Genomic DNA, 15817 nt, shown 5'->3' with positions numbered 1-15817 from the left:
ACAATCGGTATGTAAAGTCAAAGAATTAGGCACGACAGTCTACGCTATAATTTTATTCATGCTACATAAAATGGTGGTTTAGGGTAAGGTGCCTAAAATTTCATTTTAAAACCTATGTTATTGGTCCTATCGAAAAGTAACAAAAGTTATACAGAATGGATTTTCCAATCATTTATATCTTGCACTGTTTTACCGTATCAACTGTAATAATTCATGAATTTAGACTTTCATTGCCTGGTCCATATCAATGCCCCCACTGCTAACATAGAAATATTGTTCAATCGTGTTGACTGGCTGAGGTTTTCATCATGATTATGTTAAGGTGTAAAATCGCAGTCATCGGTCCATATCGACAAGGAAAATTGCAAAGATAATTATTAAAAATGAGGAAAAACTCTAAAGGAACAATCGTTTGAAGAATAAGACAAGAGGGAGTCATGAAAGAAGGTGCTTGCTTGTTGTTGCCCAACATCTAGATCATCGGCCTCATGAAAGAAGGAAGAAGTCTCTTTACATTACATGCGCTAATATCACAGAGATGGAAGAAAACTACCTAAATGTGACGGCCTACAATATCTAAAGCTCATAAAAACTGATCAACAATAACATTACATTGACCATAGTTTGTTGTGATGTGATTTGTCTCTTCTGCTGCCAGTCATCATCATCGATATATGATATTGCTGCTCCGTTCCGAGTCAAACAGCATGCCTGAATATTGGCAGAATGTAGCTAGGGAGTTATATAACTTTGCACATGCTATATGACTGTCCCATCAATGACTGGTATTACAGCTAGTTTAATAAAGATTTTCTGCTTGGGAAATCATATTCAATATGACATGGCTGGTTTACTGATTTGGACTCTTAAAATTGTACTGTGAGAAGGAGATACTGTAAGTCAGTACTTCAGCAACTGATGATATTATTATAAATCATAATTATGTAATTCTTGTAACATTTTTTAGAATACTAACAACCATTCAATTTTGTATGAAAATCTCTAACATGAACAATGAGTGTAATTAATTTTATTAATAGATTAATATTACATCCTTGTTTTTTTTTTAAGCCATGGAATTTCTTATGTATCAAGCACATGAATTTGAAAATTATACATACATTATCAGAATGAATTGTCATTTTTAAATTATTTAAATAAAACAATTTCAAATGATTCCACTAAACTGTACTACCGTTAATAATAGGCACTATGGGATGGATACAACCTACACACTGATAATCCCCATCATGTTTATCCGATATCAAATATGACAAAGACGATACTAAAAATTCTACAGTAGTTATTTCAGGTTTCGGAGTTCCAACAGCACAAGCAGCAACTATTGAGGTGTCTTTTTTTCCAACATACAGTACATACCTTTTTTTATTCTTAAGGAAGACAAACGTATGTTGCTATACGTTAATACGAATTTCCATTCAACTGGCTATAATCTACTCATATCGTCATTGTATCAGAGTAAACATATCACAGATAAAGGAACAGAAGGGTGGAGTGGAATACTTCAAAGCAGGAATGATGAACATTCCTGTCACAGAAGTAAAACTGCTTATACAAAGATAATTCCATATTCACAGAATTACCAAGAGCCTAATTTCACTGTGGAGGACTTTTCAACTGACATGTGCCCAATTATACAGTAAACCATTTTAGAAAATAACTGCAATGATAAACAGCAAATAATCTTCATTACTGACTGAAAAAAAAAAAAATTAAAAAAAAAATCAATCTTGGCTTCTGCCTGAACTCTATATTGTACAAGTAACAAAACAATAAAATACACCTGTCTTCCTTTAAGGATGCATTTTTAAAAATAGATTTTCATGAATTCCTTGAGCTTGAATATCCATCTGAAGAATGAGAAGATGCATCATGTTCCATTTATATCCGTCATTGTTTTATAATTTACTAATAGCATATACCATCTGGAATATTAGAATCTGAGTTGAAGCTTTAATATATATACTTTTCAAACGTGTATCATAGCTAAAGTATATAAAAAGAACATTTTGCAACTAACAGGATATTGATGACAAAAATAATATGGGTAATCATAATAATCAATATTATTTGATTTTGCTTCAATTTCAAGAACAATCTCTTACCATAAATCAAGGTGAAGGTGTCTTCTGAAATCTACGTAAAGACGGAGTGTGTCAGCAAGACAACAAATGTTACTTTACGATACAGCATAGTAGCCACGACTGTATACCTTACAGGGACACAAAACATGAAGAGATTTATACTGAAGAAAACCATATCTAACCAGGTAACAACATACAAGTACAGCTGAAGTAAATACATACACAGTAAAGTAAGAACATCACCAGGATTATAGAATTCTGTGATCCTTCTCTATATTCTTTACATAGAGATAGTATTACTATTTGTGTCAAAGATGATTTACAGCGCAAGTATCTAACAATAGCAATGCACAAAGCGAGTTAAAATTTATGACAGCAATAAGTAGTACATAACTTACAGCCTAGTCATAGGTCAGGAGGTTCCTTTATATTGTATATCATAATTGAATAATTCACATAATATCTAGTGACTTAAGATGGAAATCTATGAAAGCAGATCAAAAAGTAATGCAGAGAATTCTTTTAAATGAAATATTTAGTGAATAGGAAAACAAAAAATTATGCACAGAAAACCTACAGGTTTTTCCTATTTTTGAACATATGAATAATTTTATTTTGTGAAACCAAGTTAAATATGTCTCACTCATAGAACTCCGCTCCCTGACAGTAATAACCACCTGCTCACGACCGATATCACTTCTTCATCTGAAATGAAGTATTGATTCCTAGGAATTTCTTTGCTGGTCGGAAGAGATGAAAATACTCGCCACGTCTTCTGTTCACTGGGAGGTACTCTATCATTCGCTACACAATCAAGATATTGCACTGTGACTTTTAACTCTTTGGAACACTGAAGAAATTCCTAGGTCAATGCTTCGCTTCAGATGAAGTGAAATGAGTCATGTGCAGGTGTCTATAATCCCAGGGAACGGAGTTCTACAAACAAGGCATATTATTCTTGGTGTTACAATGGGAGAAAATTCTCAACAGACTTCATTCATAAGTTCAAAAATAGGAAAAGCCCGTAGTAATTTTGTGTATAATTTTTTTATTTTTCCTATTAATTAAATACATCATAACAAATGTTGTGTGTTTACTTTTCAATCCACCCTTATATGATTAAGCAGCTATGAATTTTCTATTTTTTATTTTATTTGCTATTTGCTTTACGTCGCACCGACGCAGATATGTCTTATGGCGACGATAGGATAGGAAAGCCCTAGGAATTGGAAGGAAGCGGCCGTGGCCTTAATTAAGGTACAACCCCGGCATTTGCCTGGTGTGAAAATGGGAAACCACGGAAAACCATCTTCAGGGCTGCCGACAGTGGGGCTTGAACCCACTATCTCCCGATTACTGGATACTGGCCGCACTTAAGCGACTGCAGCTATCGAGCTCGGTATGAATTTTCTAAGCTCTGCACTTGGGTGTGTCACAGCATTAACACAATGAAACCCACGCTTACCCTGTAAAACGCTTGTGGATACCATGCTCAGGTATAGGTTGGGGACACACTTCTTACATTGTTACATGTATGCCCACAGTTTGGGTTACCACAGACTTATTAAGTGGTCTGAAGTGATGGAAGTCAGACAGTGCAATATCTTTATTGTGCAGTGAATGATAGAGACTTCCCAGTGAACTGAAGACATGGTATGGGAGTGATTATTTTCATCTCTTCAGACCAATGAAGAAATTCCTAAGAATCAATACTTCAGTTCAGATGAAGAAATGTAATTGGTCATGACAGGTGGTTAATACTCTTTGATATTGTTGATATGTGTCATCATCTGTCAACTAGTTAGAGAATTATTAGGAAATACAAGACATGCAGTATAATGCAGCAAGATCTTGTGTCATCTTCATTGAAGTTAAAGCAACTATTTTCCATACGTTCCCATGTTATTCACCAGTATTTCTTCATAAATAGGCCAAAAATTATCACGAGTTGCTCAATCTGAAAATGAAACTTAGTTTGCTGTAGAAGAAACTATTGATAATTCCAATTAAGTTTGCTGTATAAGAAACTATTGATAATTCCAATTATACTTATTACACAAATTCTTTTCTGATTAAACATAGTTGATCCTCATTCTTTTAGAGTCATGATTTGAAATAGTCCTAAAATGCCCGCAGTTTCGGTAATGGGATGGAACTCAATGTGTAAAATGAAAAGGATTTTTGTTTCTATCCTGGACTCCCTTTCTCCCTCCTACCAGTTCCTATTGGCAGTAAGAGAATCACAAACAATTCTGAAACACTGTCATATTCATTATTGTTGGTGTTGTTGATGTATCTACTTGAGCTGTGTTCTTTTATAAGCAAGATCGGATCTCTCACAATATTTAGCTACCTTACGAGAAACGATCTCAACAGACTGGTCTTTTCAGTAAATGCAAAGCAATTTATGTAAACTTAACTGTAGCTCATTAGATCCACTTCAACTTCACAAATACAAAAGATGATTCCAATAAACTCCACATTACTTTTTCAAGAAGCAAAATAATTAATAAACCTGTAATTAACAGGTCAATATGTACATGAAATATACCAAGCTACAATTCTCTTTCACAAAGCAAAAATAATCTACATGCCTTTACAGTAACAGAATAGTGAATATATACAAGACTACATTTTTCTCAATATCATTTACATTTCATTCTTTTGAGTTACATGATGATGAATATGAAGCCAAGTTAGTTGATAAGTAGAAAGCCATTACATCTTCAACAGCCATCTTTAACAGAAAGGAGTGAACTAAAGGATGTTTCAAAAAGATGCAACAAATATTGTATTTATACAATTAAATCTAACAGTCAAACTGTTTCATCTATATAGAATTATCGATAGCAAACATCCACTGTCACAAAAATATTTTAGTTGAAATTTAGAACAGAAGCAGACATTCTTTTAAAAATATATGTGTGTATACTGCCTATCAACAGTTTTATTTCAATGTAGGTCACATGTAATAATACTGGGTACACAGTAGTGAGAGTTAAGGTACAAAAAAATTATTCACTCATTTGTAATAATGAATTCACAGTCCCGTCTTTGTTGCCTCTATTTGCTTCAAATACAGACTTGATAACTTCTTTATCCATATTTGGAAACATTTCTTCAATCTGGAACAGAAATATGAGAATATACTCAATGAAATTCATAAACTGAAAAATGAATACAGCAAGCAGTATCCGATCTATGAAAAAATCGCGCAAATTATATGGACGGCAAGAGTGGTCATGAAAAACTTATATTCTTGCAGGAAATGCAAGCCTAACAGCCATAATTAACCACAACTAACACAAACACTTCCCCTATCACAAAGTTATTCATACGGACTGAAGACAGAACAGAACGAGACATCTCATATTTACTGTTGTATAACGAGAACCCACATTTATGTAAGTATCCCCGATTACCCTGGAATTAAAAAATACACAATAATACCAGTTAATTGAATAAGGCCTAATAACAACCTTATACTAAAAAGTAAAATACATTTATTGAAAGAAAGAAAAGAAAGAATGAAAAGGAGAGCACCAAAACATGCATTAACCAGCAAGCAAATTAACTGGAATACTGTATTTAAAAATCCCAATGGCTGGTAACAGTGTCCTGCACACTGCTTATTCTTAGATCCTGCACTTTCTACGAAAGGTTTGTCGCTTCACTGAATGGTAATTGTCATAAGACAATTGCTTTAAGTTTGGATGTGTTGTACTTTTTACCAGTTTTGAGGTTAACATGTGAGATTTGTAATATCTATCCCACAAAGTGTAGAGTGATTTAGCATTATCATAGATACTTCTATGACATAGATAGGGATACTAAATTTTGTGAGGGTTTAGACATTGTAAATTCAGCCACAGCCAAAATAGAGAAATAGTGACAGGAAAAAGAAAACATCAAATTATGACTACTTTCTGCTTAGAAGAAGCAAATTAGATCAGGACAAAGATCTAAGGAGCACGCCAGAAGCAATGCACATCTCTTAATGTTTCCAGAGTGGTGTGAGAAGTGGAAAGAGGTCCACAGCCCAACCATGATACCTGGATAAGGATGTCATAGAAAGTAGTAGTATTCTTTTTTTTATTTTATTGTTTGGGATTTCATTCATGGACTGCGCAAGAGGGATGTAAATCTGCATGTGACTGAAGTCCGTTGGTTCAATATGCACAGTGATCAAAGAATGAGCACATTTGTAACAGCCCATACGACATCCTGTAAAGAAGATGTGTTTGGCATCTTATAGCTGGTCAGTATTTACACTGCGCCGTTTTGCTATCCACACCGAAGTTGCATCTCAGTCTTTTTCATGTTTGACGTAAAAACTTTCTTTAGGTAGAAACATAATCACTATAGTCGGTCATAAATACCTTTAAGAAAGAAAAAAACTAAATTAGTGCAATATAAACATAACTTCTCAGAACTGCAGGAATTATATTCCTTTGTTATTGACATCCATAAATTCAAGTACCAACTAATTACAAGTTAACTAAAAAACAATAAACAACTCACGTAATAAGTGCAGGTTTTAACAAACAACCCCTCAATCTGCTGGCGCAAATGCTACTAAAATCAGCTGGCAAAACAGACCTCAGTAAGATATGTAGCACGCTAGAGTTCTTCATTGTATTCTTTTCTTCATGGGCCTCTAAATATTAGGTCCTAATTAGCGTCAACCTCTAAGATCTTTTGCTACCATGTTTTTCCTTCATTCCCATATAGATATAACTGTTCCCTTCACAAAGCTGCAGATTGTTCTTATTGGGACTTCTTGGATTTTCTCTCTCTCTTCACTTGGTAGTCCTAAAGTGGAGAGTCTGATTCTACCCAGCGCCTCACCTTCAAAAGGTATGTGTTCAGCTGATTCCTCTGCTTCATTGCATTTACTACATATATTGTTTCTCATTACTCTAATTCTATGTAGGTGTTTTTTTCAGATGGCAGTGTCCTGTCAACAGTCCTACTACCCATCTTACATTTTCTCTGCTGAGTTTCAACAGTTATTCAGTATGCTCCTTGTTTGGTCCTTTCATAAGTTCCTTTGCAAGCCTGCATCCTGGAGTATTTAACCAGTTCTCCATTTGTTTCTTTTGTACTCATTTTTCTATGTAGTGTGTGGCTACACATGGCATGCCCTAGTACCCATATTATTTTGACAATGTTGTATTTTGAGAGCTTCAAGAGAAGTGAATGGCAATACCAGACAATTCTGGATATTATCCGGACTGCTTCTAGTGCCTTAATAGCCACTTGGCTGTCCGTAAAAATGAAAATGTTCTTATTCCTATAGTTTGTAGTATGTGGTGAGACGGAGAACTGCAATAGTGGAAATATAATTTTAAAGTTTTTATTTAAAGTGTCTGAAAGATTTCATTTTTGGTTGGAACTCTGGACTCTACTGGAATTATTTTATGTAACTGCAAGAGATATTAATTTGGATATGTGTGTAATAATTTTTCTTTTAGCCAATAGGCAAGATATATGGAACTCTAGATGAACATTCCAAGATGCAAGAAGTATTTTGATTCAAAAATTATGTAACTAGTAAAAATGTAATTTAAGAAAACCTCAAGATTGGATTGTTAACATTGCAAGAGTGATTAAGTGATCTGTATATCATGATAATAATAATAATAATAATAATAATAATAATAATAATAATAATAATAATAATAATAATAATAATAATAATAATAATCGTATGGCCTCAGCTACCGTGTGCAGACATTTCAATTTGACGCCATCTGGCTGTCTGCTCGTCAATTTCGATGTTCCGTTTTTCTCTAGGCCCCCACTAGGTGGCAGACCGAGTAAACTGAAACTCTCTTGGGCGTCTATGGCTGAGATTTAATTAATTTTGTCGGGTAAACACCAAATGTGTCACCAGAGATCTTTTACATGCCGACATCGTACGACATGGAGTGTCGAATGGACTTTTTCCGCCCTTCAAAAATCCGACTACCTCTGCCGGGTTTGAACCCGCTATCTTGGGATCCGGAGGCCGACACTCTACCGCTACATTTAATTTGAAACAGCCTGTACTGGGTGGTGAAATAGGTGTCGCAATAGGAAATCTCGAGAAGTTGCTAACTATCTTAATATGACCATATATGGTCATGCAATTTCATTCGTTAGAATAACAAGATCTCCTATTGGCAAAAATATAGGGAATCTAGTGGAAATTGTTTCCCATTGGTCGGTTGTGATTGGGCCATTTCCAAACTTTCTGCCGGCTTCGGAATAATCATGCATGAGCTTGGCGTCCTTTACATCCGACTGCCCTAGCGAGCGCAAGCTCGAGGGCTTCCCTCGGGAACTCCTGCCTTTCCACGGTAAGTGTTATTTTAATGTTATTCTCAATGTTTTCTGGTTTCATTTAATTTAATTACTTTGGTTTTCCTTTTCTTAATGTCATTTTTAAAGATTTAAATTTAATGTGTCCGAGTTTCACCTAGATTCCCGATGTTGGTAATTTCATGTCTTTCACCTGGATTTTTTAATCAACAATCCATTAATTCGTAATTGTATCAGTTTGTCAAAAGCGTTAAGTATCGCCTGCTTTGCTAGAGGGAGTTTCATGTAAGTCTTTTCTCCCCCATAACGCCATACGTTCCCATGGACCTCGTAGGGCCCTCGCACTTTCCACTCTCCTCTCTTGTCATTTTTAGGCCTGTAAGTGTTCCCTAATATTTGATGTAAGTTTGCATATCGAAAGATACTCGTCACGTTTCCACGTTTTTATGCGATTCACCGCCACTGTGTCATTTACCATTTCCTTATTCATATTATTACGTGTCTTATTATTATTATTATCATCATATGTCTGCTATATTTATTATTATTATTATTATTATTATGTGTAAGCGTAATTGTCCCGATTATGGTTACATAGTTCATTTCCAGATTTTCTTCAAGCCATGTCGTGAATCCTTTCACTTCCGCTTGAAAGACTGTAAAGTGGTTGCCCAGGCTCATCTGGATTGATCTCTCAGGTCTTCCCCCATTGATCCTTCCTCCTGTGTCATCTTTGAGCCATCAGTCCACCACACTATATCTTTTTCAGTATTCCATTTGCTGGTAACCCAGTCTTCCTTTTTTTATTATCTGGGTCTCAAACGATTTTTCAAAGTTGTACTTTGGTATCATATGATCGGAAGGCATATGTAGAACTTCCTCTATTATTACTCTGTTAATTTTAGTGTCCTAGATTGGGTCTTTGTGCATTCCAGCACTCTATTGTGCCAATCTATATTAACTGATTCTAGCCAGTCCTTTTATGAAATTGCTTATTGACAGGAGGTCTAGTAAAGTATCCAAGGCTTCTGTCGGCGTAGTTCTCAAGGCCCCTGTTATGGCTATGCATGCCATTCTCTGTAGGTCATCCGATCTACTGCTGACTTGTTCTTGACTTACTTTCTGCCACCAGATGATTGCAGCATAGGCCATCAACGGTCTAATGATCACTGTGTATATCCACTTTACCACTGATGGTCTTAGGCCCCATGTCTTCCCGACGGCCCTTTTACATGCATACAGTGAGTTTTTGGCCTGGGTTATGTTCCTTTCTGTATGTGGATTCCAGGTTAGATTTTTGTCGAACACTACACCTATGTGCAGTGCCTGTTCTTCCATATATATGTCTTGTCCAAATAGCTTCAGTGAACTCTTTCCTTCTAATTTTCTCCTTCTTGTAAAAGGGACCAGAGTTATCTTGTTCAGGTTGACTGATAGTTCTTCCTGACACCAGTTCTCCACAAGGTTAAGTGAATTTTGCGTGAGGTCCTTGATAACACTTGTCACCCTACCTCGACCACAATCACGAGATCATCTGCGTATCTTTGTGTATAAAAACCCTGTTCATTGAGCATAGCTATGATTTTGTTCACCACGAGGTTCCACAGCAGAGGCGAAAGAACTCCTCCCTGAACACAATCTCGGGTGGCCCTTACCATCAGTGTTTCTTCAAACAGGGTTGCTTTTATCTACCTTCAGTCTAACATGGATTTATTCCATTTGACGACGGTTTTATTCACCTTGCTTTTTTCCAATGCTTTGATCACAGAATCATAGGTTGTATTGCTGAAGGCTCCTTCTATATCTAGAAATGCCACCAGTGCAATTTCTTTATATTCTAGGCTTTCCTCTAGTTTACAAACAAAATGGTGGAGTGTTACTTCAGTGGATCTACCAGGTCTATATGCAAACTCATTTTCATGTAACGTTAAGTTGCACCGTTCTTCTCATATATTTATCCAGAATTTTCTCCATTGCTTTCAGTATGAAGGAGGTTAAACATAATGGTCTGTATGCTTTGGCTTGGGCATAATTTGCCCTTCCAGGCTAAGGTATGAATATCACTTTAGCTTCACACCATGATTTCGGCATGTACCCTAAAGCTAGACTAGCTCTGAAAAGATCTGTCAGGGCACTGACGAATACCTCCCAGCGTTCCTGTAGGAGTATCAGAAGTATGTCATCTGGCCCCAGAGCCTTTATAGGATGAAACATATCGATTGCCCATTTTACAAGGTTATGTTTTATTATTCTGTCGGCACAGTTCCAGTCTGCTTTTCGAGCTCAGGTTTCTGTTCCAACCGTTTCTTCTTCTGTCATCTCCTCAGCCTCAGGAAAGTGACATGCCATTAGTATCTCCAGCGTGTCCCTCCCCGCCTGAGTAAATGACCCATCTGGTTTTTCCAGTGTCCCCACTTGGTTTATATGGGTTGCTTTCAGAACCTTCTGGAGCCTTGCTGTTTCAGTGTGTGATTCGTTTTTCTTACAGAACAGTCTCCAAGTTGTTTTTTTTTTTTTTGCTTTCCGTATCTCTAGGTTATACTCAGTGAGTTTCCTATTATATACGTCCCAATACCATTTCTAGATGATATTCTATAAAACATCCTAACCTCCTTTTTCATTTTAACTAGTTTGTTGTTCCACCATCTTACTTTTTTTGGTGTTTTTCTTTTCTTTGATAGGACAGTTGTCATGGAATGAGTCTATAATGGCCTCTTGTAATAGTTCCACTGCCTCATCCAATTCTTTCTGTCCTCTCATGTTAGTTGGAATGTTTTGTATAGCCTTCCCTAGAACTTCTCTATATCTATCCCAGTCAATTCTTTTTGGGTCTCTGTACATTTCAATCCCACACAACCCGGGATCTGGAAAGCCTAATCCTGAAAACTAAGGGATTGAAAAGCAGTTGGGAACCCGGTTTTTGCGACTGAATCCTCTATTTACATTGCACTGACACAGATAGGTCTTGCGGTGACGATGGGATACGAAAGGTCTAAGAGTGGGAACGAAGCGGCCATGGCCTTAATTAAGGTACAGTCCCAGCTTTTGCCTCATGTGAAAATGGAAAACCACAGAAAACCATCTTCAGGGCTGCCGACAGTGGGGGTTTGAACCCACTATCTCCCGAATGCAAGCTCACAGCTGTAAAACAAGTGGGCTAGTTGAAAAACGAGGCTCAAAACTAGACCATTCCACAAAAGATATGCACGACAGTGTCTCAAACTCGAGTATGGCATTATGATTAACTTAAAGAGATTACATTATTTAAGAACACATTATGCTTTTAACTCTCTCCTTCAGATTTAACCTGGCATTCACCAACATTTGTTTTACAGATGAGCAAAACCCTGAGTGCTAACCAACACCTTATACAAAGACGGTATCTGCTAAAGATAGAGAAGGTTCTTTAAAAGCAGGAAAATGAAACACGCACCAGGCCCTGCAAGTGACACTGTTGATGTCAGCAAGTACAAATAACTGGAAGCAATATCAGTTTCAACTGAAATTCCATGAACGCTACTCCTTGATCAGAAATTGAGACTTCTGGGTGGGAATTCAATGCAGTCCCTAGTCTACAGTTCACCTTCAAACAGATCACCAATGGATGCAATATCACACAAGTCACTATCGCTGCATGATCTACTGTATCACTACCTTCCAAGTCCTTCAGTATTAAGCTGCCAAAATCTTCTATAATTATTTTCTCAAGTCTGGTCAGGATTACCTTCTAAAGGATGGAGTAGACCATACAGCCAGTGACTCAATGCCAGGTGCTGAGTGGCAGGAAATAATCCAATCTCTAAAGGGGCCAATGGCTTTGGACAGAGGAGCTACTATAATTGGGTGCTCGTTCCTTGGTGGAGGAAATGTTACTGAAACCCAACAGGCTGCATCTGTTCTCCAGGTTACAGGCGGCCTTATTGAGAACTGGCAATTACATATATAATGCTTGTGGGTATGTGGATCAGAACAAAGATCTAAGGAGCATGCCAGAAGCAATGCACATCTCTTATGTTTCTAGAGAGGTGCAAGAAGTAGAAAGAGGTCAACGATCCAGTGCCCAAAATGATACCTGGGTAAGGATGTCATAGGAAGTAGCAGTATTCTTTTTTTCTATTGTTTATTTGTGTTTGCAAGCATATGTTTGCAATTGTTCTCATTCATTTCATTAGGGTAATTCCCAGTTATACGTCAAGTCATGAAGATCAAACATGTTCTACAACGGAATTGATTTCTCCTTCTGCATGATAATGAATAAGTCTGACTGCTGGAAAATGCTGCTGAATATCATTATATAGAATCATTGTTCCAGTTCTTGTGTTAGCATGATTACTGTGTATGTAAAACCCTTTCTCCCTCTATTCCTTAACCTGTTCCCCGTTATGGATGACAAACTGTCGTTGAGCACAAAATGCTATGGCATCTTATCGACGTAGATTTATTGCAGATTATTTTGACCAAATGTGCCTTGTATTTTACTGAATGTTTTGCGAAAAAATACTTTTCTTGAAATACTAACAAAATATATTAATATCAGAATGGCGTATCTTTGACACTAGATGGTTGTAGAACATTCTTTACATTATAACTAGGCTATTAGGCACTCTAGAATTTATGAGAAGATATGTTGTGACATATCCTTTTAGAAGCCTGGCCAGGCAATATATATAAGGAGGCAGTCTTGATGGTGGCGTTGAGTTATTGCTTAACAGGAGTTGTTTTAGTGTGTCTTGTGTAGAAGTCATGCTAGCAAGTGTTTGAAGTATGTGAATTGGTTTTGTTGAGTTGGTAGTTGACATGCCTCTGGTGCAGTCTTCTTATTCTTTGTGATAGGCAGTTGTTCAATATGGTGGTTTATTGATGTGTGACATATGTATAACAGTTTGTAAATAAATTAGTGTAAGCAACTAATAGCATTTTGTGTGCATCTTTGTGGATATATTAAAGCTTGTAAGCTTTCAAGGTTCGTCATTTCTCTCTGGGGATGGGTTGTTCCACATTTTCTTCAGCTTAAAAACCTATGCTTTTCAATATTAGTTTAAGACTAGGGGTCCCTTCCCTTTAGTTTATACTTTCCTGAACATTTTTTTACTCTGGGCATAGATTCTTTTTTGATGCAGAAATCATACACTATTGAATCGAAGTCATCTATTCTACATCATAAGTAAGCTGGAATTCAGTGTAAAAACATAACTGTATTTTGGGCTATTGTAGCCACCATACTGGCAACTTTGGTTAAAATATTACCAATAACAACATAGGTGTAAAGTACTAGAATTTTTGTCTGTATGACAATTCTCTGGCATTTCATTTCATTCTTTTGTCATTGAACACACATTTTAAAAAAGTTTTTACACAGTTTAAGCTGTCTAGAGTGGGAGTTGGCCCACGAGCAGGAATAGTATTATAATGATATAGTATGTCTATGTATCTTCACACTAATATTTGGCCCAAATGTTCAGGAGCTGCTTGTGCAGCGACAATTTACACACTTGCAAATTCACTTCTTAGCTACGGCAGGCTGGAAGTGATTTCTGGTGACGGGTTTCAAGGACGATAACAGCATGCTATACATGGCAGCTCCGTTCACCAAGCATTCACAACATCCTATTAGTGTTAACCGAAGCACTGAGTGTGGAAGTATCTAGCAACAGGATGCTAAAAAAATTAAGCAGTATTGGGAAGAGCACATAAATTACTGCTCGTTCCAATGCTAAGTACAGCCACAGTAGCATCATAGAAGCCTGCAAGAAACATGGATTTGTTGTTTCAAAGAATGACATCTCTTTTGTTGATTAAGGCTTCTAAAGCCTCGATAAGACTAATTTCAAACGGGCTGCCACACGCTGTACTCGTGAGATGATAAAAAAGGTTAACACACAAAAAAAAAAATCCAACCCCACAGAGATCTACTGCAAATACATTTGGCACATCTGCGTATACTTTTAACATCATAATCAACTGAACCTTCATCTAGAAGAGCACTACAAGAACTGAACACAGAAGCTACTACTTCGCCATATCATGGAAAGAACAATCAATAGTAGGAAGTTGTACGGCAAGTTAAAAATTTGTCGAGTAACTGAAAATGTGGAAGTCAATTCTAACTACTATCAAACTAATGACTCGAGTACAATTTATCATTCTGAGACCCCAACTCTGTTTGGTACAGTGGTAAATAACATTTAGGTGATTCAAGATAAGGCACCTAGTCACATCTCTGCTTCAAACTACCAATTTCCGGCACAACTGGAAACAGAAATAGGAATACACGCTATTTCCTTCCAATCAATTGCACCCATGGACTTCCGAGAGTTTGGACTCCTCAAAAGGGTACTGGGAAGCAGATGACCTGTCAAGCAGAGAGGCATAATTTTGACATGACTAATTTGCTGGAGTTTTCTACAGGGGAAGATGTGATGGACAGTCACAGCTGGGATGCTTGCCAGTATAGCAGTATCCAGCAGCCACCATAAATCCTCAGGTGAAAGTTTCCCCTGCATTTGGCATAACACCTTTAATAATTTTTCCACCTTGGTCAGTAGAAACTGCGTGGGATTACTGAAGTCATTGATGTCTAGTATAAAAATGTACTTCATCTATCACCTCCAAGATGCTGTTCATACAACTTCCTACTATTGATTGTTCTTTATTTCTGTTATGGAAGTGCTCTGAACCAAGTTAACATGAATAAACTATGTCCTTTGAAAGTATTATAAGTCATTATGAAGTGAATACAAACAGAATGTACAAATATATTTAAAAACTCTGCATCAAAAATCCTGGTAGTACTCTCTATAAGGTGACAAAATGAGTAGCAGAGACAAGTATTCCTTAGGCCAGTATTCACTGTGCGAGAAATAAACTGAAAACCACCAAAGGAGCAGTTTCCTGGAGAACAATGTAATACAGATCACTTATTGGAGAAGTACAATTGCCTTGCAGAGATTGCAGTTTGACTCAAAACTTGAGAAATCTTTTTTGAGTATGATATGTCTACTACTTACAAAATACTGGAGACTGTTACCAATAATGATAACTAGAACCTGCATTTCCATGCAAATGCACGTTTTAAAATATGTTGGTTACACTTCTCAAACTTTACATACAAATTTTTGCTTTAGGACTGAACGATTCCAAATAACCGTTCCTTTTCCATGCATATTTGTATGTTTTGGTCGTTTTAGGAGAAAATTCATGCATAATGCATATTTTGAAGATTTTGGATTTAACACAATATTTGGACGTTTATATATCATAATATGACTCGTCTTCTGACTTTAGCGCATATATAAGGTTAAGTTGTGAAGTCTTTCTATTAAATAAATATAAACTGATAATGACTTATGGAAATTTGGGAGCCATAAATATACAAATAAATAATTCTTAAAATTTGCCGGCTGTTGAGA

General features: G+C 36.5%; 1 protein-coding gene across 1 annotated transcript in view; it reads right to left on the bottom strand.

The window, feature by feature from the left end:
* Positions 1 to 900: 900 nt before the first annotated feature.
* LOC136867425 (toll-interacting protein) overlaps positions 901 to 15817 on the bottom strand; it is an 81073-nt gene continuing 66156 nt past the window's right edge. The window contains exon 6 of the mRNA XM_067144626.2: positions 901 to 5230. Coding sequence (XP_067000727.1) covers positions 5120 to 5230 — 111 coding nt within the window. The 3' untranslated portion in view covers positions 901 to 5119. The remainder of the gene's footprint in view (positions 5231 to 15817) is intronic.

The sequence above is a fragment of the Anabrus simplex genome, chromosome 3 (assembly GCF_040414725.1).
Source record: "Anabrus simplex isolate iqAnaSimp1 chromosome 3, ASM4041472v1, whole genome shotgun sequence".
NCBI lineage: Eukaryota > Metazoa > Arthropoda > Insecta > Orthoptera > Tettigoniidae > Anabrus > Anabrus simplex.
This window is presented reverse-complemented; position numbering and strand designations above follow the sequence as displayed.